This window comes from Trichechus manatus, unplaced genomic scaffold (assembly GCF_000243295.1).
Source record: "Trichechus manatus latirostris isolate Lorelei unplaced genomic scaffold, TriManLat1.0 scaffold00004, whole genome shotgun sequence".
NCBI classification, from domain to species: Eukaryota; Metazoa; Chordata; class Mammalia; order Sirenia; family Trichechidae; genus Trichechus; species Trichechus manatus.
In genome coordinates, this window is record NW_004443940.1 from 10,357,558 (window position 1) to 10,382,655 (window position 25,098).

A 25,098-nucleotide genomic window follows, 5' to 3' on the forward strand; every position below is an offset into this window, starting at 1 on the left:
AGGACAGTAGAACTACCCCACAGGCTTTCCAAGGCTGTAATCTTTACGGAAGCAGAGTGCCACATCTTTCTCCCATGGAGCCACTGCTAATCTTTCAGTTAGCAGCGAAGCACTTAACCATTGCACCAAATATAAGAGATAAAACTGCAAAATTCTTCGAAGCAAACATAGGGGAAATCACCTTGACCTTGGATTTGGCATCATTCTTAAATACAACACCAAAAACATGAGCAATGAAAGAAAAAAAAAATCAGACCAATCAAAATTAAAAACTTTTGTACACCAAAGGACATTATTAACAAAGCAAAAGAGAACCTACACAATGCGAGAAAAAATATTTGCACATGTATCTGATAAGAGTCTAGTATCCAGGACTTGGTAAAGTGTAGAGGGTCAGCAAAAAACAGAAGACCCTCAACAAGATGCATTGACACAGTGGCTGCAGCAATGGACTCAAACATAGCAGCAATTGTGAGGATGGTGCAGGACCAGGCAGTGTTTCATTCTGTTGTACATAGGGTCACTATGAGTTGACTCAACAGCACCTAACAACAACGGCAATCCAATATGTATAAAGAACTCTTAAAACTGAGCAACGAAAAGACAAACAACCCAATTTAAAAATGAACAAAGGGCTTGAGTAGATATTTCTTCAAAGAAGATAAAATACAAATGGGCAATAAGCACATGAAAAGATTCTCAGCATCATTAGTTATTAGGGAAATGCAAGTCAAGACCACAATAGGATAACACCTCACACCCACTAAGATAATTTTAAAAAAAGGAAAATAACAGATGTTGGTAAGGATGTAGGAAAATTAGAACACTTGAACATTGCTGACATGAATAGAAAATGGTGTAGCTGCCATGTAAAACAGTTTGGCAGGTTCCTCAAAAACTTAAACATGAAGTTACTATATGACCCAGTAGTTCTACCTAGGTATTTACCCCATGGAATTCAGAACAGGTACTCAAACAAATACATGTACACACATGTTCATAGCAGCACTATTCAAAAGGTGGAAACAACCCAAATGTCCATCTATAGATGAATGGATAAACAATTTGTTGTATATTGGTATAATGGCATGTTATTTAGCCGTAAAATGAAATGAAATACTCATACATGCTACAGTGTGGATGAACCTCAAAAACATTACACTAAGTGAAATAAACCAGACTCAAAATATCTCAAACTGTATGATTACATTTATATTAAATATCCAGAATAGTAGATCCATAGAGACAGGATGAAGATTGGTGGCTGCCAGCAGCTAGCGGCAGGGGTACATAGGAAGTAACTGCTTAATGAGTACAGAATTTCCTTCTGGGGCAATGAAAATGTTTTGGAACTAGATAGAAGTGGTAGTTTCATAACATTGTGAATGTACTCAATGCCACTGAGTTGAACACTTTAAAATGATTAGTTTTATGTTACATGAATTTCACCTCAAAAAAATCTATAAGCTGAAAACCACAAAACACTAATGAAAAAAATCAAAGACCTATATAAATGAAGAGATATACCATATTCATGAATTGGAAGATTCAATGCTAATATGATTCTCCCTAACCTGACCAATAGAGTCAGTACAATGTGAATCAAAATTCCAGCAGGATTTTTTTTTTTAGAAATCATTAAGCTAATTCTAAGATTTATATGAAAAGGCACAGGATCTAGAAGAGCTAAAACAATTTTTAATAAGAACAAAGTTGGGGTACTCACACTATCTGACTTCAGGACGTGCTATAAAGCTACAGTAATCGAGACAATATGGTATTGGTGAAAGGATAGATACATAGGTCAGTGAACCAGAATAGAGAGTCCAGATATAGACCCACACGTATATGCTAAATTTATTTTTGGCACAGGCATAGAAGTAATTCAGTGGATAAACAATAGTTGTTGTTGTTGTTTTTAGTAAATAGTGCTGGAACAATTGGATTGCCATATGCAAAATGAGAAAAAGCAACAACATTATTCAAGGAGTAAGATGTAATCAAGAATTGGGATGAAAGGATTTAAAAAAAAAAAAAAAAGAAAAAAGAACCTCAACCTGTACTTCAACCATACATATACAAAAATTAACGCAAAGTGGATCACAGACCAAAATGGAAAACCTAACACTATAAAATTTCTAGGGGATGAAAAAAAAAAAGAAGAAGAAGAAAATCTTTATGATATTGGGTTAGGCAAAGATTTCTTAGTTACAACGCCATAAGCATGATCCACAAAAAGAATATTGATAATTGGACTTCAATAAAATGAAAATTTTCTGCTTTTTGAAAGATACTGTTAAGAATATAAGAAGACAAGCCACAGATTGGGAGAAAATATTTCCAAACCACGTATCTGACAAAGGTCTTGTGTCCAGAGTATATAAAACCGAAAAAAAACAAACCATCGCCATCGAGTCGATTCTAACTCATAGCAACCCTATAGGACAGAGTAGAACTGCCCCATAGGGCTTCCAAGGAGCAACTGGTGGATTCAAACTGCCAGCCTTTTAATTAGCAGTCATATCTCTTAACCACTACGCCACCAGGGCTCCAGAATATGTAAAGAACTCTCAAAAGTCAATACAAGTAGTCCTGGCTCATGACAGGGTTCCGTTCCAACCACTCCATCATAAGTCAGTTCTGACGTAAGTTGAATACCTCATCGTTTTAATTTTTTTTTTTTAGTGTTCATTATTGTTGCCTTTTATTATCAGTATCTTTATAAATCTGATCTTTGTTTGTCTTTGGGAATTGGAAACATTGCATAAAAACTTACAGATATGATGACATCAGTAAATTACATGCTGCAGCATTGTATGTAGCACATATTATTAATGATAGGATGTACCAAAAAAAAAAAGGATTGTCATAAGTGCAGTTCATTGTAACTCGAATACCTCGTAAGTCAGGGACTACCTGTAATAAGAAACCATACAGTCCAGAAAAAACAATGGGCAAAAAATTTGAACAAACACTTCTTCGAAGAAAATATAAGGATGATAAATGAACACATGAAAAATTACTCAACATTATTAGCCACTAGAGAAACGCGATAAGATACCACCATACACCTATTGAACGGAGCCCTAGTGACGCAGTAGTTAAGAGCTACGGCTGCTAACCGGAAGGTCAGTAGTTCAAAACCACCAGTGGCTCCATGGGAGAAAGACGTGGCAGTCTGCTTCCATAGAGATTTACAGCTTTGGAAATCCTATGGGTTCGCCATGAGTCAGAATCAACTCAATGGCAGTAGGTTTGGTTTTTGGTTATGCACCTATTGGAGCCCTGATGACACAGTGGTTAAGAGCTACAACTGCTAACCGAAAGGTCAGCAGTTCATATCCGCCAACAGCTCCTTGGAAACTCTATGGTGCGGTTCTACTCTGTCCTATAGGGTTGCTATGAGTCAGAGTCGACTCAACAGCAATAGGTTTGGTTTTCTGTTTTCTTATACACCTATTAAAGAGCCCTGGTGGTACAATGGTTAAAGTGTTTGGCTGCTAACCAAAAGGTTGGTGGCTCAAACCCCCAGCTGCTCCATGGGAGAAAAGATGGGGTGGTCTACTCCTATAAAGATTACAGCCTAGGAAACCCTATGGAGCAGTTCTACCCTGTCCTAAAGGGTTGTATGAATGAGAATCGACTTGATGGCACATAGCAACAATATTCACCTATTAGAATGGCTAAATGGAGGGAAAAGAAAACTGAGTGACAATACCAAGTGTTGTTGAGGATGCAGAACAACTGGAACTCGTAGACATACACTTAAAATATGACCCCAAAATTCCATTGCTAAGCATCAATCCAAGTGAAATGAAAACTTAGGTTCACATAAAAACCTGCAAGTGAATGGTTATAGCAGCTTTAGTCATAATTGCCAAAAACTACAAGAAGCCGAGTTCTCCTTGACACTAATCAGTGAATTTGGTGGAATATCAGTCAAAGTCCCTGTGGAATTTTTTTTTGTGAAACTTGGCAATCTATTTCTCAACCTTATCAGGAAGATATAATGTAAGAATAACCAAGAAAAAATTTAATAATAGTAACTAACATATTTGAATGATTATCATGAATTAGTACTATTTTAAGTACTTTATGTGCATTTACTCTTTAGTCCTAGTAACATAATCTGAGAACTGTTTGTATCACCATTTTTCAGATAATATCCACTAGAAAAGCACAGAGAAATTAAGTAACTTGCCCAAAGTCACCCAGCTAGTAAATGACGGAGCTGAGATTAAAACAGCTGATTCCAGAGCCCCTATTCTTAATCACTGTACTACCACCTGTAGGGAGAATTTGCACTACTCGATATCAAAACATTATGTAAAGCCATAAATTAAAAATGATGATTTTGGTGCAAGAATAAAGTAGCACAATGGAAAAAGAATAGTTTATCCAGAAATAGACACATGGGAACTTAACTCATGATAAAAGGGCAACTTTGAATCAGTCAGAAGATTTTAGTTAATTATGCCAAGACAGTTCATTATCTCTTGCAGGAAAAATTTAAGTTGGATTACTGCCTCATACCATGCACATAAATAAATTCCGAATGTATTAAAGGACTAAACATAAAAAGCATTAAAAGAAAAATAGAAGAATATTTTTATACTCTCAGCGTTGGGAAGGCCTTTCTAACAAAAATATGAACTCTAAAGCCATAAAATAAAAGATTAACAAAATTTAGGACTTCAATATGATAGAAGACATCATAACAAAGTCTGTGAGAGAATATTGGCAGTGACTATAATGGAACAATTGTTAACATCCAGAATACGTAAAGAATTCCAGGAACTCAATAAGGAAAAAAAAAAAAAGGCTAACAATCCAGTAGGAAAATGATCAAAGAATATCAACAGTTGGTTTGTAAAATAAAAACTGAAAATGTTCCCGAAAAATGAGAAGATACTTACCTTCACTAGTAATGCAAATTTAAATAATAATGAGGTATCATTTTTAAACTATCAGATTGGTAAAAAAAATTTTTTTTAATTTATAATATCTAGTGTAGGGCAAGGGAGTGAAAAAACTATTTGAAGCCATTCCAAAGCCAAACCTGTTGCCATCGAGTGAATTCCAACTCATAGCGACCCTATAGGACAGAGTAGAACTGCCCCATGGGGTTTTCAGGGAGCGGCTGTTGGATTCGAACTACCAGCCTTTTGGTTAGCAGCCATAGCTCTTAACCACGCGCCGCCAGGGCTCCATTTGAAGCCGTTAGTAAGGTTATAATTTGGGGTGGTATTTTTTAGGAATTTTGGCAGTAACTGTTAACATTTTAAATTATACTTTCCATTTGACCTCTAGTAATTTTACTTCTAAGAATCTGTTCTAAAGAAATACTCTCGTATGTGTATAATAATGTAAGAACGTTTATTACAGTATTATGCATAGGAGTGAAAAATTAGAACGAACTTAAATATCAATTAGTAGAATGGCTAAATTATAGAGCAGTCATATTATGGAATACTATACATCCTTTAAAAAGAATGAGGCAGACATATGTACTGACACGGAAAGATCTCCAAGACATAGTAAGTTTACAAAGGCAAGTCACTGAATAATACTTAAGTAAAATCCCATCTATACCTAAAAATTTATGGCTGTATATACATGTCTGTGTATGTTAACATAATAAATTATCCTTTCCTCTGAACAGTAATGAGGGTTTAGGAGGGAAAGGGGGGACTTTCAGCTTTTACTTGATAACCTTCTGTATTATTTAACTTTCGTGAATGTGTTCGCATGTTACTTGCGTATTTTTTCAAAATATAATAAATTATAGAGGATAAATTGGAGGTGGAAAATCCCTATTAGATAATTTTGTTCATCCTTTGTCTTCCTTTCTTCTGCAGACTTAGCCTCTATAGAATAGTATAAGATGAACAGTCTTCTTTTCACATGACTGCAAGCAATCTTCCACAGGGAGTTAAGTTCACAAGCAGAAACTGAGGGAAAAAACAGAAAAGCATTCTATTTACCCTGCATTTTCCTTTGCCTAATTTCATCCCATTACGCCTAGTTAGTTCTAATCTCTTGAGATGTTTTACTCCTCTCTCCTTGATAGTCATGTTCCTTAAATACCTAGAGAATAGTCACATGATTGTGTCTTTTCTATTTCCATTTTAAAATCATTATTGTACACATACCTTTTTATTTACTTTTGTAAGCAGGCAAAATAGAAAGAAAAATAATTATTACAAATCATGACATCTTCATCTGCTCCACTCTTTACCTACTATTTAAATGTATGCTAGACATATAAGAGGTCCTCAATAAATACCGAAGAAATTATCTTTCTCTACATGTTTGAGGGTTCCTTATAGTGCCCCTTCTTCCCTGTCCACATGTGCCATGAAGAGAACAGTGGTCATGTCATTAGAAAGGCCAAAGAATTCAACCCTCTTGCTTTTTGGCAGCTCAGAAAGCTTTTCCCCTGGAAGAATCTGAAACACTTGTTTCTTCCCCCCCAAAGCATATCAAGGCATCATTTCACGAGCTGAAACTATATTATATTAGAAACCATCAGAAGTAAATTTATTTTTAACATATTTGTTATTTAATACCACACTAAAATTGAGGCATACGTGCTCAGGATTCTGTTACAATCCTCTTGCTGTACGCCCTTGGACAAATCCATAACCACTCTGTTCCTTGAGTTCTTCATCTTTAAGGGGATTTTGTTATATTTATTTTACAGAGAAGTTATGGGATATGATTCTTATAGGAAAGACTCCTTATAAATATTTAGCTTTCACCTTCTCTTCTGTAGGTATAATCTCTTTCACTATATGCTGAAAAATAATACATTCTTTAAGTCTACTTTGTCCTTCTTAATTTCTTTTATATTTAATCATCTAATCTGCTATAAAATAAATATGTTGAAAGGGACTTCAAGGTGTCTTCTGATCTAACGATCAGGCTTAGGCAGGCAGATGCTCAGGAGCTCAAGACAGAGTGATCTTTTCTCTGCTTGAAAATCTAGAAAGACATACATTTCACATTTTACTTTTTTTCAGTTGTTCAGCATGAGACTCCTGATATCCAGGAAGCTCTTCTTCAAGTCCTGTTCCAGTTTTTACTGTTTTAATAAACCTTATGTTTAAGCTAACTGTGGTGCTCCTTGAACATGGAGAATAGCTCAGCATCTACCCATATGAACACTCTTTAGACTTGAGGAGTAGTTTTAACCTACGCATTAATCATTTGTATTAGTTGTCTATTGATTACTCCAAAACTTTGTAGCATAAAAGAACACTTATTTATTATCTTAAACATTTCTGTGGGTCAGGAATCTAGGTGTGACTTAGCTAGGTTCTCTGGCTCAGGGGTCTCTCACAGGCTGCAGTCATTTCAAGGCTCTACTAGAAAGGCTCAACTTCCTAGCTTATTTACATGGCTGTTGGAGGATTCTTTTCCTTATAGGTTTTTGGATTAAGACCTCACTTCCTCAAAGAGCTGTTGGCCAGAAACCTCCCTGAGTTCCTTGACACATGAGCCTCTCCGTAGAGCATCTCACATCATGGCAGCTTGCTTCATCAGAGCAAGTAAGTGGGCAAGAGAGAGTATGATTGCAAAATGAAAACCATAGTCTTTTGGAACCTAATCATAGGAATGCCATTCTATCACTTTTGCCGTATTCTATTCTTTCTTTCTAGACTAGGTTTAAGGAAGATGCTAATGCCCAATCTGCTGACATGTCCGGATACGTGATGACAAATACCCAGCTGTTTCTTATCAAAATAAAAACTTTCACCTACAGGTAGCTTTAGAGATTTAAGATCCACAGCAATCTATAGTCAGCTGAATTCACACTTAGGACCAGGATTCCAACTAGGGATTGATTCAGTAAGTCATCGAACAGGATCTTGAAACCAAATATTCCCTCAGGCCTTTCTTTTCTGTCTGGATACCTGAAAGGTTGGAATCAAAGAGAACTTGAGGCACATCTGTCTGAGAAGTTCTGGCTTACACAGATAATGAACCATCTATATTGCAGACTAAATACATACGTGTTTAAGGCTAGGCGTCTTTTCTTCCTGCATGAGGTATCACCTGTAATGACAAACCAGCCAGTGACAAGTTTAGTTATTACCATTACAACACTAAATGGGGAGAATAGACTGCCGCATCTTTCTCCTGTGGAGTGGCTGGTGGGTTCAAAACGCCGACCTTTTGGTTGGCAGCTGAGTGCCTAACCACTGTGCTACCACAGCTCCTAAACCATTACTACATTATACTTTTTGGATCATGGTTGGAATTGTATATACACGGACATCATTGTGTAGACATAGACATCATTGTATATACATAGACATGTACTGATACTATTAACGAATTTTTTTCTCAGTTTTTTCTTCTCAAGGCTAAAATCACCCCAACTTTACTAGCATCTTCTAGCACCTGTATGCTGTCTCTTAAACCTTGTAGTTTAAGGCATTCTTTTAATTTTTGGTGGACTTTTTCTAATGTCATTCTTCTGATAGACTTAATTTCAGGTATTTCAATAGGTATTTTATATAAAAGTAAGTTTTGATATTTGTTTGCATGCCTTTTCATCCAACCCCTTACTCTAATATCTTTTGGCAAATAGAGTAGGGATTACAGTTTTAGGATACAGGTCTTAGAAATCCCCTCAAATAGATAAATAGATATATTTGAGATCATTTATTCCCAAAAAAAAATCCTAACCCTTTGTAGCAAATACTTTTTTTCTTTCCTTTCTTTAAATTTAGTTCTTTTGATTTAAAAAAAAGATCATTAATACCTAACGATGACACATATTCTGGGAAATCTGCAGTAAATTTAGGAGAGATACAGAAAGAGGCAAGCAGTATTCAAAACCAAGAACTTCTGATCTGAAAATCAAGAGTTTTCTTGTCCCTATTTTAAATGGTAAATTGAAGCTCAGAGATACATGGATTTGTCCTGGCTGTACCTATAGTTGCAGTAAACACTGGTTCCACTAGATTATGCATCTTGTCTGGACTTATTTGTAGTGCCATCGCTCTACTTCCCTGGTAACTGGCTCTGTCTCTCCCACTTTCTGCTCCTACCTCCTGGATGACGCACATCTCTTGATACTTACTGTTGCAATTTCAGTTTGGTGAAAATAAGAACCCTGCCCATTAGACTTCTTGAAGACTTTATCCATATCATTATGAGATAATCACAAATCTTTGTGTATTGCCTCTCCAGTCAAGCCCTGGAAGCAGACAAGATTGAAGTTACTACTCTTCATTCTGTACTTCAGCCTGGGTTTATCATAGTAATTCAAAAGGAGTAACGGAACCTTTGGGATTTGCTCTAATGTGAGTCCTTACTGTTGCCACATTCACCAGTGCCCCATGAGACATGGGATGAACTCTTAGGCTTGCTTTCCTATTACAAGAGGTACCAAGTTTTCTGCTTGATAGAATAAACTTGCTCAAAGAAATTAAATAGACTCAGAGGTTATGCTCTTCACTGAGAGCAAATTTGGGTCATTCTGATTTTAAAATACTAGTTGAAGCCCTAGTTTTCCTTTTTTTGGTCATCATAATGATGACTGAGTATCTACTGGATAAATGGCCCAGTCTCTTATAAGAGGAACACCAGAGTAGAGAACATGGATTTGTGCTTGTCATTTCATATAATATCATCCAACACTGGATAACGATTTAACTCCTGGGAAAAATAAATTAGGCTGGCCCAATTTTTTCTCTATAGCAGCGGTCAGCAAACTATGGCCCACTGCCTGTTTTTATAAGTAAAGTTTTATTGGAATATAGTCATGCCCACTCATTTACCTATTGTCTATAACTGCTTTTGTGCTACAGCAGTAAAGCTGAGTAGTCACGATGGAGAATGTATGGGCCACAAAGCCTAAACTATTTATTATCTGACCCTTTACAGAAAAGGCTTACCAACCCCTGCTCTATAGCATTAAGTTCAAGAAGATAGTGAAAACCATATACAAACTTTTAAGAAAAAAAGTCTCTTGATATAATCAAGTTGTTATTCATGTTTGAAGGCAAGAGAAATACATTTAAAAAATAAAAGGATGTGGTGGTATAAAAAGACTGGTAGAGCATTAAAAATCTTTAAACATGTTGAAGTCTGAGTAATTTCTGAGAGTTTTTTTTATATTTAAAATATTTTTAGATTTAAATATTTTAAGTACTTAAAAATAAGCAGGTGGGTCTGAAATCTCTAATCATATCAATCAAATTGTGGGATGAGAAGAAGTGTCAGGTAAATAGGTGCTTTTATTCTTTTTTTATTGCTTTATTGTGGTAACATATATATATATAACAAAACATTTACCAATTGCACATTTTTACAGTGACATTGATTATGTTCATCACATTGTACAAATATCACCACTATTTCCAAATTATTCTGCCACCAGTAACAGAAACTTTGTGTCCCCTAAGACTCCGCTTTTCCCCTTCCCTCCCACTCCCAGTAACCACTGATAAGCTCTAGTCTTATGCATTTGTCTATGTCATATAAGTGGAATTGTACAATATTTGTCCTTTTGTGACTGATTTCACTCAGCATAATGTTTTCAAGATTTATCCATGTTGTACCATATTTCAAGAATTCATTTCTCTTTATGGATGAGTAATAACCCATTATATATATGTACCACATTTTGTTTATCCATTTATCTGTTGATGGAAATTTTGGTTGTTTGCATGTTTGGCTATTGTGAACAGTACTGCAGTAAACATTGGTGTACATTGTGCTCTTTTATTCTTGACACTGATAATTGTAGAATAGAAATTCTTATTTTAAAAATTCAATTGAGATCAGATTGTATACATTCTAAATCATTAGCAAAAACAGAATCAAAGAAAATATCTATGTAGCAAATGAAGAAAGCAAAGCGAACAACAAAGAATACAAAGCAGAAAGCATACAACCAGGTGACACAAGACTAAACAAAGAATCCAGATATCAAAAAGAGACTCTGAAATGTTAAAAGACAGATAAATGAAAGTCAAAGACATTCAAGTACATAAAACTAAAAGGAAGTAGAGACTCTAATATTAAAATTAGTGAGCATGTTAGGTGTTAGCTATGGACTTTCAGTTGGAGATTGAAGTGCAGCTGCATTTAATTTCATTGAGCATTAGGTTATTGAGTTATTGATCAAGCAAGATCATTCAAGCCTGTCATTATAGAAAACATGTTAAAAAAAAGAAAAGAAACTATAGAGATTATCATCTTAGCTGTGGGATTTGTGCATACAGGTGTGAAAGGAGAAAAAAATCTGGTTAAGAGCACCTCTCATGTTCCTCATAAAAGACTACATCACAGAATGTAGTCAGGTTTCTGAGGAAAGAAATACAGATGTAGGTAATTGTTGCCTGTCCTCAACGTGTGCCTTCCTGATTTTGAATGCCTTAAAATTAGAGCCACATTGGTCAAAATTCTAGAGCTAAGCAATTGTATCCGATTCTAAACGGTCTGTTTCTGTTGGAGTCACACCGAGGATGAAAGACAAGAGTGACTATACTAAATGTTAACTTTGAAAAGTAGGTTCTACTCTCTCCTATTGGGTCGCTATGAGGTGGAATCAATTCGACAGCAACGGGTTTTGTTTTGGTTTTTGGTGAGTAAACAATAAATAATTCTTGATTCAGTTCCTAGGTCTTGTCTCCCCATACAAACCATCTTCTCTTTCCTTTTATGATTGTGGTGGTGGTTACACTAATCTACACAGATGATAAAATTTCAGAGAACTGTATACACACCACACACACACACACACACTCACACACAAGTGCATGTAAAAACTGGTAAAAGTTGAGTAAGATCTGTGCCAGAGTTAATAGTATTGTACCAACATCAGTTTTCTATTTTGACATTGTACTATGATTATGTACAGTATTATCATTGGAGGAAGCTGGTTGGACAGTATACAGAAACTGTACAATTTTTGTAACTCTTTGTGTGTCTATTTCAAAATAAAAAATATACATATTTAAAGAAAAGAAAGCAGCAACTATGCAGCAGAGGGTCAGCCACCCAATTGTCTGATTGATATAGATCAGTAGTTCTCAAACCTGGCAGATCATCAGATTCACTTAAAGAGCTTTATAAAAAATATTCACTTCTGAACTCTCCCACCACGGAATCAGAACCTCTGAAAATGGAGCCAAAGAATCTGTATTTTCAGAAAGCTGTCCAAGGTTGGGAAACACTGTTATAGGTCCTGTTTCTGATCCAGGAGTAAAACCAAAAAAAAAACCCAAACCCATTGCCATCAAGTTAATTCCAACTCACAGTGACGCTATAGGACAGAGTAGAACTGCACCAAAAGGTTTCCAAGGTTGTAATCTTTATGGAAGCAGACTGCTACATCTTTCTCCTGCAGAGTGAGTGGTGGATTCGAACTGCTGACCTTTTAGTTAGCAGTCAAGCACTTAACCACTGTGATACCAGGGCTCCTTCATCCAGGAGAAAAGGTAGACAAAATTGGTGGATGTGCTCTGTATGAATAGATTGTGATTCTCCTCTGCTGCAGTCTTGTTGGTGTGAAAATCCTTCTGAATTCTGGCATTCCACCTGTTGTAGATTTTAACATTATTAAGAGTTTTAACTTTATTATTATTATTATTATTTAGTTTTTATAGTTATTTCAGTGGGTAGTTTCTTGAAACTGCGTCGCTAGCTGTTATCAGTTGTCAATTTAAACCAGAAGCAGGGCAGTAGTACTCTTATACATGAACCTTGTCTTTACCTCATCCACATGTGAATGGTGACTTGCTTCCAGCTTTCACAGAGCTCTACTTTTCTTGATCAGGTTTTCACATTGATGTGGCATCAACATAAATCACTTTTCCCCCAAGATTGGCTGATGAGTGGAAGACAGCCAAGGAACACCACAGTGAAGACAGTTAGGAAAATTGTATTCAAAACCTGAAAGCGGCTGTCACTGAAGTTTTTGTTTATGAAAATTGGAAAAGTTCTCCCCTCTCAGCCACTGACATCTTTGATTTATTGTTTCTCTGCTGAAAATTATCCAGAGATGTTTTCAGACATTCGCTGGTGAAAGCCAAATTTATTGTAGGTGGAGGAGAATATAAAGAGCCATTATATTTGTGAATTTTTCAGTAGGACATGGCAACATTTTTAATAGCGCTAGTTGACCAGATTCTTTCTGTGCATATGAAAAATCAGTTGTGGAGCTAAGAATATGACCCATAGTACTAGAAGGTACAAATAGCTTATGTTGTTGTTGTTAGGTGCTATCAAGTGGGTTCTAACTCATAGCGACCCTGTGTACAATAGAACAAAACACTGCCTGGTCCTGTGCCATCCTCACAGTCATCGCTATGCTTGAGCCTGTCATTGCAGCCACTGTGTCAACCCATCTCGTTGAGGGTCTTCCTCTCTTTTGCTGACCCTCCACTTTACCAAGCATGATGTCCTTCTCCAGGGACTGGTCCCTCCTGATAACATGTCCAAAGAACATGAGACGAAGTCTCGCCATCCTCACTTCTAAGGCCCATTCTAGCTGTACTTCTTCCAAGACAGATTTGTTCACTCTTCTGGCAGTCCACGGTATATTCAATATTCTTCGCCAAAACCATAATTGAAAGGCATCAATTCTTCTTTGGTCTTCCTTATTCACTGTCCAGCTTTCACATGCATATGAGATGATTGATACTGCCATGGCTTGGGTCAGGCGCACCTTAGTCCTGCATATTGCACGTTGTCAATATCTTATGCCGCTGCAAAGATCACTGGCCCAATAATCAGAAAGCTTGAGTGTTTCCCCTGACTCTGCCACTAACTAAAAATATGTCCTTGGTCCAATCACGTAACTGTCTTGGGACTAGGTTTCTTTATCTGTAAAAACTGAAGATAGAGATTAGACTTAATTAGCATTTTTAATCATTTATTGACTTCTGGAATTTATAGCAAGCATAATCACATTATCATCCCTCTTACAACCCCCCCATCAGAATTTTTAAATAATGTCATTTTTTTCGTGACATACGATAAAGAAGCAAATTACATTAAAATTTGGGTTTTGCATATTATTAAAGATTATATAATTCATTTCAATGTAATATTTATAAATATTAAGTAAATAAGTTACACCTTTTCCCATATAAAAATGTTGCATAGTATTAAATTTCTTTTATATTAATTATGTAAGAGAAAGCATAATTTATTGACTAATCCAAATGTAATATTTTATCATATTAGGTTTGGACATCAAATATGTATTAAAATACAGACCCAAAGAGCAAAAGTCTACTTATATGACCTGTTTGAAATTTTTTAATTTGAATATTACAAACTAATTTGTTTTTATAATTTTCAAGTTTTGTTTGTAAAATAATGATATTTCCTGCTAGTAAGTGCAAGTATTTCTCTAAAAATAAGTGTCAATATGAATAATCTTAAAGTCTAATGACTAGAAAGTCAAATTGAATATAAACAAGTTTCATCTTTGTAAATACCAGTTTATAGAGTAGAAATATATGCATTGTAAGGATTTCAATCAATGGATATAAATACAAATCTGGTGAAAATCATGAGATTTATTTGCAAAATTATAATAATTTTTTTGCTGTTCATTTATTTTTATTTTTCAGTATTCCTTATGCTTTCTGTCTTTTTAACCAACAGTCTATTATGGGCAAAAATTAAGCAATATATGAGTAAAAATGAAAATATTTTCAGGTAGTAATAAAGGTTAAATACACACATATCACAGCATCTAGCGATATTCAGCCGAGTGGAAAACCAACTAAGTAACTGGTCATAAGCACGCTCTTCTAAATTCCATTAGCTTCTATTCATGACTTCTCTATACCCTCTTAGAAGATCTCAAGTACGAGGAAAGTATTTCATTGGTATTTTAAAGTAAACTTTTTATTGTAGAACATAAAAATCTATAAATCATAATTATACCACTTGATGCATTTTCAAAATGTGAAGGCACCCATAAAAATACTACCCAGATAAAAAAAATTCAACATGACCAACATCCCCTAGAAGCTCTACTTGTACCTCCTTCCAGTCCCTAAAGCCTCCCACCCAAAAGTAATTACTATCCTGATTTCTGTCATCATTGGTTAGTTTGACCTGTTTTGAATTTTATATGAATGAGATCATACAGTATATACTCCTTTATGTCTGGCTTCTTTCATTAAACATTTTACTTATGCAGTTCATCCTAACGGTTGCATAAAGCAGTCGTTTATCCTTTCTCATTGCTATGAAGTGTACCATTATGTGAATATACCAAAATTTACTTATCTGTTTGACTGTTGATGGACATTTGGATTGTTTCTGGGTTGGAATTATTACAAATAGTGCTGCCTTGAACAGTTTTGTGCATGTTTTTTGGTACAACACATATTGTACCCATTTCTGTTGGTTCTATACCTGGGATATGAATTGCTCTTCATAGGGCATGTGTACGTCAGCTTTAGTAGATACTACCAATTTCCCAAAGTGATTGTAACAAGTTTATACCAAGAGTGGTGATAATTCAAGTTGCTCCACATCCTCAACAACACATGATATTTTCTTTTTAATTTTAGTCATTTGAGTGTGTAGTGGTATCTTATTGTGGCATTATTTCCTATTTCCCTAATACTAATGATGTTGAGGAATCCCTGGATGGTGCATATGATTAGTGCACTTAGTGGCTAACTGAAAGGTTGGAGGTTGGAGCCTACCCAGAGGCACCTTGGAAGAAAGGCCTGGTGATCTACTTCCAAAAAAATCAGCCATGGGAAACCCTGTGGAGCACAGTTCTACTCTGACACACATGGGGTCACCATGAGTTGGAACCAACACTATGGCAACTGGTTTTTTAATAATGTTGAGCAACCTTTGATACCTTCTGTGAGGTGCCAGTTCGGGTCTTTTGCCCAGTTTTCTACTGGATTGTCTGTCTTACTCTTACCATTTTGTAGTAGTTTTAAATATATTCTTATGTGGAAAATAGTTCCTTCTATTCTCTGGCTTGCCTTTTCACTCTAATAATTGTATACTTTGATGAATAGAAGCTTTTAATCTTAATATAATCCAGTTTATTTATATTTTTATTTTAAATTAGTGTTCTTTGTGTCCTGTTTAAGAAATCTTCGCCTACCTAAAAATCTTAAAGATATTCTTCTGTGTTTTTGCATTGTGATGAATTACTTAGTGTGGTGTTTGTCACCATGATCTTGTAACTCCCGCCCAGGTGATTGGGCAAGGCTGTGCAAATAAGATAATTGTGGCCCACCAAGGAGGAATGGTCAATTTTACCTTAAAAGAGAGCCAATTCCAGAGCAGAGAGAAGAACCCCAACCACCAAGGAAGGAGAGACCCGCAGGAGAGATGGCTCAGTGGGCTTCCAGGACTATGGAGTGAGAAAGCTGAGGGCCTTTGGGCAGAGACTGAGGGCCAGGGAGAAGCCCACACCTAACCCATGAATTTGGGACTTGCCAGCCTCCACAATCGCGTGAGCTATTTCCTTTATATGGTTTGTGAGTTCTGTGAGACGTTGCAGTGAATTAGGGAACCCAAAGACAGGAGGGAGAGTACTGAGGGGAAAGGGAGTAGTTGATGTTAGAGATAATGAAATGGTGCAGCGGCTTGGAAAAGCTGGACATTTGGGACATCTTTAACCTCCACCTCATAGGAACCAGCTTTGTGCTGATCCTGATCCTTATCAATTATTCATTTAGTTTTCTTCTAGATGCTTTATTATTTTAACCTCCACATTTTGACATTGAGTTGCACATGCGGGCTGCCTCGAAGGCTGTCTCTAGATTCCAAGTACCACCAGAGTACTGGGATGAGAATTTCACCCAGTGATTACTGTCTTGGGCTGGGTTCTCTAGAGAAGCAAAACCAGTGAAGTGTATAAATATATATAGAGAGAAATTTATATCAAGGAAATGGCTGGAACGTCCCAAGTCCGTGGGTCAAGCTGGAGGCTTTTCCTGATTCACACAGGCATAGGGGCTGGCGAACCCAAGATTGGCAGGTCAGACAGCAGGTCTCTTGCTCACAGGTTGCAAAGACCGACAGATTCCAGCATCAGCAGACAAGATGCCAGGTAAGCTGCTAGCTCAAGTCCCAAGAATAGGAGGTCAGACAAACAGGAGCCACTGCATGATCCAGAGTGAGCAAAAGCCTGCCAGCCTTGTCAGAAAGTCCACCTATATTGGATGCAGGCCACACCCCTAAGGAAACACTCCTTCAACTGATTGGCTACTCAAAGCATATCCCATCATGGAGGTGATCACATTATATAAAATTTCATCACAGAGGTGATCACAACATCATACTACTGCAAAATTACATCATAACTACCAAACCATTGAGAATCATGGCCCAGCCTAGTTGACACACAACCTTAACAATCACAGTTACTAACCACTCCATGGGTGTTATGTCCATTTATCTTGATCAAGTCGTATACCTAGACTAATGCACAGTGTTGCCAATAGTGAAAGTCATTTTAATTACTCACAAACAACAGACAGTGTACAACAGGAAAAGTTCCATCACAAGCTGTCTTCCTTGGCTAAAACTCTGTCCAGGTGGGATGGAAAACTTCTATGGGGGCCCTCTTTGCACAGTGGACAAAGGACTCTGAGGATCTTCTCCCACCCAGTTTTATATTCCAGAGGTTATATATTTCACTGCACAGAGTGCAGTGCAAATTTTCCCATCTGTAGAAATGTTGTGATGGAAACATCTGACCTCTAACTTCACAAGAAGGAAGGAGAATCAAAATCAACAGCTCAAGGCTGATCCCCATGAGATGAGGTCACATGCCTCCTCTCCACCATCTTTACCAATTCTGACAGCAGCCGTCCCTCTCATGACACTGTACTTCTCTGCAGGGTTTGATAATTCATTGCAGTGACCACACAGAACTCACAGACAATAGTCACGAATATGGGGTGCATTAGGGGAGTAACAAGTTACAGTTTAGGTTCAGAAATGCTCAGGATACAGTTCTTCCATCAGGACGGCCTCTTCACAGCTGTGCCCGCAGGCAAGCCTCTCTCTGGCCCTCAGCCTCTGACCTGCAAGTGTTATAAAGCTCTTTCTTTCAGCTCTGCCGATAAGTGCCCTGAGACACCCCACTCTGCCGGTAAACCTCAGCCTGAAGGCATTCGGCTTTATCTAGCTCCGTGGGTTGGCAAACATAGCTCCACCAAGTGTCCAGAGGCACCCTACTCTGCGAGCAAGCCTCCTGCCCGAAGACACTTAGCTCTGATTTAGTGGGCAAGTGTTGCAAAGCCTCTCTCTGGCCCTTGGCCTGGGGAAGTGTTACAAAGCTCTTTTAGCTCTGCCGATAAGTGCCCCGAGTCACCCTGCTCTGCTGATAAGTGCCCGGAGGCACCCTACTCTGCCAGCAAGCCTCTTGCCTGAAGGCGGTCAGCTTTCTCCTGCCTATCGCCTGCCTTTGCTGCCACTGTTTCTCTGCCACCACTTCTTACCATCTTCAGTGTTAGAACTCCCTCTCTCGGTCTCCTGGTTTCAGGAGTTTCTCGGTGTGCAGATCCCAGGTCCAAAGGTTGTGCCCTGCTCCTGGCTCCCTTCCTTTGTGGTGATGAGATCCTCTCCTCCGCCTTTGGGATGGCTCATTTTAAGCCTAGCAGGATGGCAAAACTGACCAATCCCTGTGTTAGGGTTTCATAGACCTTATATTTGCATGGTTCCACCCAGTCACATGGGTGAGAGTTACAAGACTATGGTGAGAAAGGCCATATAAAAACAATCCATCACACTGCAACATCTGATCATCCAAAAGAGGGGGTAGTCAGACATGGAGGCACCAGCCCAGAAATGTTAGCCTGGAATTGTATCTCTTTAGTCCTGCTGCTTATTTAAACAAACAATTAGGCTTCAGAGGGGAAGGTGCGATAGTTTGTTCCAAAGCACCAAAGATTCTAGCAGGGGGGAAGGAATGGAAAGTAATTATAGCTGTTTGGGCCATCCGAAGGACTGCCTCCTCTCAGATATATGTAATCCACCTATAATTTGTTTTGTGTATGCATGGTGTGAATGAGGAGTCAAAAATTGTTGTTGTTTTTTTTCAGATGAATATCCAGTTGACCCAACACCACTTATTGATAAGATCATCATTTATGCACTGCATTGCAGTGTCACCTTTGATATAAATTGGGTAACTGTATATGTATGAGTCTGTTTCTGGCCTTTTATTCTGTTCCATTTGGTACATACACCTGTTCCAAACAGGTCTATTTGACTATCCTTGTGCCAAACCCTTTATTAAATCGTGATACTTGGTAGTGTAAGTGCTTGAAGTTTGTTCTTCATTTTCAAGATTGTCTTGGCTGTTCTTTACATTTTGCCTTTCTGTATAGCTTTTATGGGATCATTGGTGATTCACTGGTAGAATTTTTGCCTTCCATGCAGGAGACCCTGGTTCGATTTCTGGCAAATGTACCTCCTGTTGTCAGTGGAGGCTTGAGTGTTGCTATGATACTGAACAGGTTTCAGCAGAGTTTTCCAGACCAAAATGGACTAGGAAGAAAGGCCTGACAATCTACTTCAGAAAAGTCATCCAGTGAAAAACCTGTGGATCACAATAGTCTAGTCCATGACTGATCATGAGGATGGTACAAGGCCAGGCAGCATTTCATTCTTTTGTACATGGGGGTCTCCATGAGTTGGGGGCCAACTTGATGGCAACTAACAGCAACAACAACAATATACCTTTTAGAATCATCTTGTCAGTTTCCATGCACACCACACACAAAGACACACACACATACATAAATACGCAGAAAAGCTGCTGGGATATTTGATCTAGGTTGCACTGAATCTATACATTAATTTGGGAAGAATGTACAGTGTTTTAATGTTGATTCTTCCAATCCGTGAGAATGTATTTTCTCCATTTACTTACATCTTAGTTTATTTCTCTCAATAATGTTTTAGTAGTTTTCTCTGTATTTATTCCTAAGAATTTTATTTTTCTGCTATATTGGAGCACTGATAGCGCAGTGATTAAGGGCTCAGCTGCTAAACAAAAGGTGAGCAGTTCAAATCCACCAGCCACTCGTTGGAAACCCTGCGGGGCAGTTCTACTCTGTCTTACAGGGTCGCTATGAGTCGGAATCGACTCGACAGCAACAGGTTGTTTTTTTTTTTGGTTTTTATAACTATGTCAGAGCCTGGTGGTGCAGTGGTTAAGAGCTTGGCTGCTAACCAAAAGGACAGCAGTTCGAATCCTTGGAAACCCTACGGGGCAATTCTACTCTGTCAAGTAGGGTCGCTGAGTCAGAATCTACTCGACGGCAACAGGTTTGGTTTCTGTTTTATAACTATATCACTATGTAAATACACAGTTGATTTTTTTATTCAGTGATCTTGCTAAATTTATTTATTAATTCAAAGAGTTGTCTGACAAGTCTTTTGAATCCATTCTGCATATGTAATTATCTTACATAAAGTAATGACAGTTTTATTTCTTCCATTACAATCCTTAAAAAAAAAAGTTTCCTTGCTTTATTACACTGACTAGGACCTCCAGTACAGAGATACATAAAAGTGGGGATAGTGGCATCCTTTTTTCATTATCAGGGGAAAATCTCTCTGTATTTCACCAGTGAGTATAATGTTTCCTGTAGGTTTTTTTGTATATACTGTTTTACAGATTAAGGGACTTCCTTTCTATGCCTAGTTTGCTAATATTTTTTATCATGGATTTATAAAATTTATAATTTTTTCCTGCATCTATTGATGATCACATGATTATTCTCTTTTATTCTGTTAATGCAGTGAACCACAAAGATTAATTTTCAATCATTAAACCAATCTTGCATTCCTGAAATAAATGTAACTTGTTTATTATGTCTATTTTATATATTGCTGGATTCGATTTGCTAATATTTGACAAGTTTGAATCTCTGTGAGAGAGACTGGCTTATATTTTTCTTTCTTATAATGCCTTTTCAGGTTTTGGTATCAAGGTTAAAGCAGTCTCACAAAACAAATTGAGAAGATAGTGTAAGATTGGTGTTATTTCTTCCTTCAGTGTTTAAAGATTTCACCAGTGAAATCATATGGACCAGGGAATTTCTTTGTGGGAAAGTTATTATAAATTCAATTTCTTTAGTAGACAAGTAACTAGTCAGATCTTTGTTCTTGTGTCAGTTTTGGTAAATTATGTTTATCTGAGAATTTGTCTATTTCACCTAAATTTCCAAATCTATTGTCATAAAGTTGTTCATAATATTCTCTCATAGTTTTAGTATCTGTAGGACCTATAGTTACATGCCCTTTTTCCTTCCTAATATTGGTAACTTGTGCTTTCTTTTTTATTGGTCAGTGTTGATAGAGGTTTAGCATTTTTCTAGTCTTTTCTAAGAACCAATTTTTGACTTTGTTGATTCTACTTTAGTAGTAGTAGAAGTAGTAGTAGCAGCAGCAGGAGGAGGAAGAGGAGTAGCAGCACAATATTTAGTTTCTGTTCTTTAACCTCTTGAGATGGATACCTAGCTCCATCTTTCTTCTTCTACAGTCTATCTTTTTTTGTTATGTATGCATTTAAGACAATAAATTTCCCTTAAGGCACAGTTCTAGCTTAATCCCGTAGATCTTGATATGTCGTATTTTCATTTATCATTCAACTCAAAGTATTTTCTAATTTCTGTTTTGCTTTCTTCTTTGACATATGAGTTATTTTATAGGCTATTATTTTCCAAACATTTTAGGATTTTCTGGCTATCTTTTTGTTACTGATTTATACGGTGATTCCGTTGTGTTCAGAGAATATAGCAGAATGATTTCTAGTCCTTTGAAATTTGTTGAGACTTGCCATTTGACCCAGCATATAGACAATTTTGATATTTGTTCTCTGTGCCCTTTAAAGGTGTGTTTTCTGCCATTATTGGGTGCAGTGTTCTATAAACATCAGTTAGATCAAATTTGTTCATCACAATGGGCAAATCTTCTATGTCAATAATAGATTTTGTGTGTGTGTTTGTGGTTGTTCTGATTGTTCTGTCAGTTATTGAGAGAGGTGTGAAACTCTCCAATTATGACTGTGGATTTATTTATTTCTACCTTTAATCCTGTCCATTTTTTATTTACATATATTGAAGCTCTCTTAGTAGGTGCATATAAATTTATGATTGTTGTGTCTTCCTGGTAGATTGATTCTTTTAACATTATGAAATGTCCCTCTTTATTTCTAGTAATGCTTCTTGCCTTGAAGTCTACTTTGTTTGATATTAGCATAGCCATACCAGCTTTCTTTTTGGCTAGTATTTGCATGGTATATATTTTTCCATCATTTTATTTTCAGTCTTCCAAGATCATTATATCTAAGTTATGCTTCTTATAAGCAGGACATAGAGTGTTTGTTTCTTCGTTCTAACAAGCTCTGCCTTTTAATTGGTATATTTAGTCAATTTACTTTTATATTAATTACTGATATTCTGGGATTTATATCTACTATTATAATTTTTGCCATCTCTTAAAAAAATTTTTCCTTCTTTCTGCCTTGTAAAAAATTAAGTATATTTTATTCTACTTTGTTTCTCTATTAGCTTGTTAGTAATACAATCTTTTATCCTTTCTTTAGTGGTTACCTTTAGTGGAGCGCAGTGGTTAAGAGCTCAGTGCCTAACCAAAAGGTCAGCAGTTCGAATCCACTAGCCTCCTTGGAAACCCTATGGGGCAGTTCTACTCTGTCCCATAGGGTCGCTATCAGTCGGAATCAACTCAACGGCAATGGGTTAATGGGTTTAGATGATGATATCCTACTCCAGAGAGATTCACCCTGTCCTCTGGCAAGCATCTGGAATGAGAGCACATCAACTCAATCTAGTGAGGACTTTTGCTAACTTGTGGCTGGGATGCAGTTTTATAAGTTTCAGTCTATACTTTGTCCACACCCACTATTATAGGTATCACTCAAGGGATCCCAGCTGAGAGCCTGGGATGTTTTCCAAGGCCCCACCTAGGTGGGATTTAGACTAATTTTTTCCTCCCTAGTACCAAGACTGTGCAGGAAACTCTGCTGTACTTTTTAGCCATTTTCTGCTTGGCTCATAGCCCCTGCCCTCTACAGCTTAGCATTGGCAGCACATGCCGGTAGGCTCAGTTTTCTGTTCCTTTCTTCTCTCTGCGATCTCAGGTACTTAAATCCTTGCTCTCTTGGTAGCACCAGACTTCAGTTTTTATCCCTCCAGCCCCATGAGTTTGCTAAAAATTCTCCTGGTTTCTCTGCCTCTCTCCTGACGCTAAGAATCTATGGTATACAGGATGTTGAGGTCATTTCAGTAAACTTCCCTTGCCTTCCAGATCTTGGTCCCTCAAGTCCTGGGTAACTTAGCAGCTCTCTGATGCTTTCAGGCAGCTATTTTTGTTTTATTTTGCTTTGTTTTCTGGCTTTTCTAATTGTTCTTGTCAAAAGCATTGATCTGCTACAAATTACTCCATCATACCCAAAAATCTGCTTATTGATTTAAAATGGAAATTGTGACTGATGCCATTACCCCTATTAATACTTTCAAGCCTCAGAGATTCCCAACCATGATCTCTAAAGTTACCCTAAATTTTAATATCCAATGATTCTTTTGGTTAACATCATGGACTTTTATACCCATGATGGTGTGTAGGGAAATAGTAATTTCTTTTTTGCTTAATTCTGGTATCTGTTTTATCTCATCTCAAGGCACTTTACTAGAAAAAGAGTTATTAACCAAGGCAAGTGAAAAGAGACAAAAACTAAAAAGTTACCGTGGTTTAAATGTAACTGAATTAATTTGTCAAGCAGTCACAGGTGATGTAAGCAAATAGACTCTCAAAAAATAATCTGAGAAAGTAACAGGGAAATAGAAGTACAGAAAGGAGAAAATGGCAAAATAGAACTGGAATCATAGAAGGATTTAGAAGAGCAGCCATCTACGATACAACTATTGGTCTCTTCCCATCCGGAGCAGAGAAGAGTGAAGAAAATCAAAGACTCAAGGAAACAATTAGTCGACTACATGAATCACAGCCTTCACTAGCCTGAGACCAGAAGAACTGGATGGTGCCTGGCTACCACTACCAGTCACTCTGATCGGGATCACAATAGAAGGTCGTAGACAGAGTGGGAGAAAAATGCAGGAGAAAATTCATATTCATAATGAAGACCAGACTGATAGAGACTGATAGAGACTGGTAGAACCCCTGAGAGACTATGGCCCTTGGACAGGCCTATAAAGCGAACAATAACAACTGTGAAGAACATGCTCCTCAGAACAATGAACCAAATGAGACCAAAAGGGCAGCATTTGCCCAAAAACAAATTTCAGAAGGCAAGAAGGGGCAGGAAAGAAGGGCAAATAGAAACGGGGAAACCAGGGAGGAAATAGGTAGAGTGCTGTCACATTGAGGGATTGCAACTAATGTGATGAAACAAAATGTGTATAAATTATTGAATGGGAAACTAATTTGCTCTGTAAACTTTCACCCAAACCACAATAAAATGTTCAAAAAGAAAAGAAAGAGATCAATGAAGATCAGAGGTTGCAGTGGACTAAGACCCTATACAGTTTAAGATAGTCAGTAAATGCTTGTTTTTGTTGTTGTTAGGTGTCGTTGAGTCAGTTCTGACTCATAGTGACCCTGTGCACCACAGAACGAAACACTGCCTGGTCCTGCGCCATGCTCACAATCATTGTTATGCTTGAGCCCATTGTTACAACCACTGTGTGAACCCATCCCGTTGAAGGTCTTCCTCTTTTTCGCCGACCCTGTACTTTACCAAGCATGATGTCCTTCTCCAGGGACTGATCCCTCCTGACATGTCCAAAGTATGTCTCGCCATCCTTGCTTTTAAGGAGCATTCTGGTTGTACTTCTTCCAAGACAGATTTGTTTGTTCTTTTGGCAGTCCGTGGTATATTCAATATTCTTTGCCAACACCACAATTCAAAGGCGTCAGATCTTCTTTGGTCTTCCTTATTCGTTGTCCAGCTCTCGCATGCATATAATGCAATTGGAAATACCACGGCTTGGGTCAGGCGCACCTTAGTCTTCAAGGTGACATCTTTGCTTTTCAACACTTTAAAGAGATCTTTTGCAGCAGATTTGCACAATGCAGTGTGTCACT

At 37.3% G+C, this 25,098-nt stretch overlaps 1 protein-coding gene across 4 annotated transcripts in view; it reads left to right on the top strand.

Moving 5' to 3' along the window:
* The window catches only part of EXOC6B (exocyst complex component 6B), a 738,950-nt gene that overhangs the window by 603,266 nt on the left and 110,586 nt on the right, over positions 1-25,098 (top strand). Inside the window, exon 21 of one of the 4 annotated variants that reach the window (XM_023732740.1) lies at positions 7,429-8,081. The exons of the other annotated variants lie outside the window; for them this stretch is intronic. Coding sequence (XP_023588508.1) covers positions 7,429-7,500 — 72 coding nt within the window. The 3' untranslated portion in view covers positions 7,501-8,081. Of the gene's footprint in view, positions 1-7,428; positions 8,082-25,098 lie in introns of those variants that run through there. 4 annotated transcript variants of the gene reach the window in all.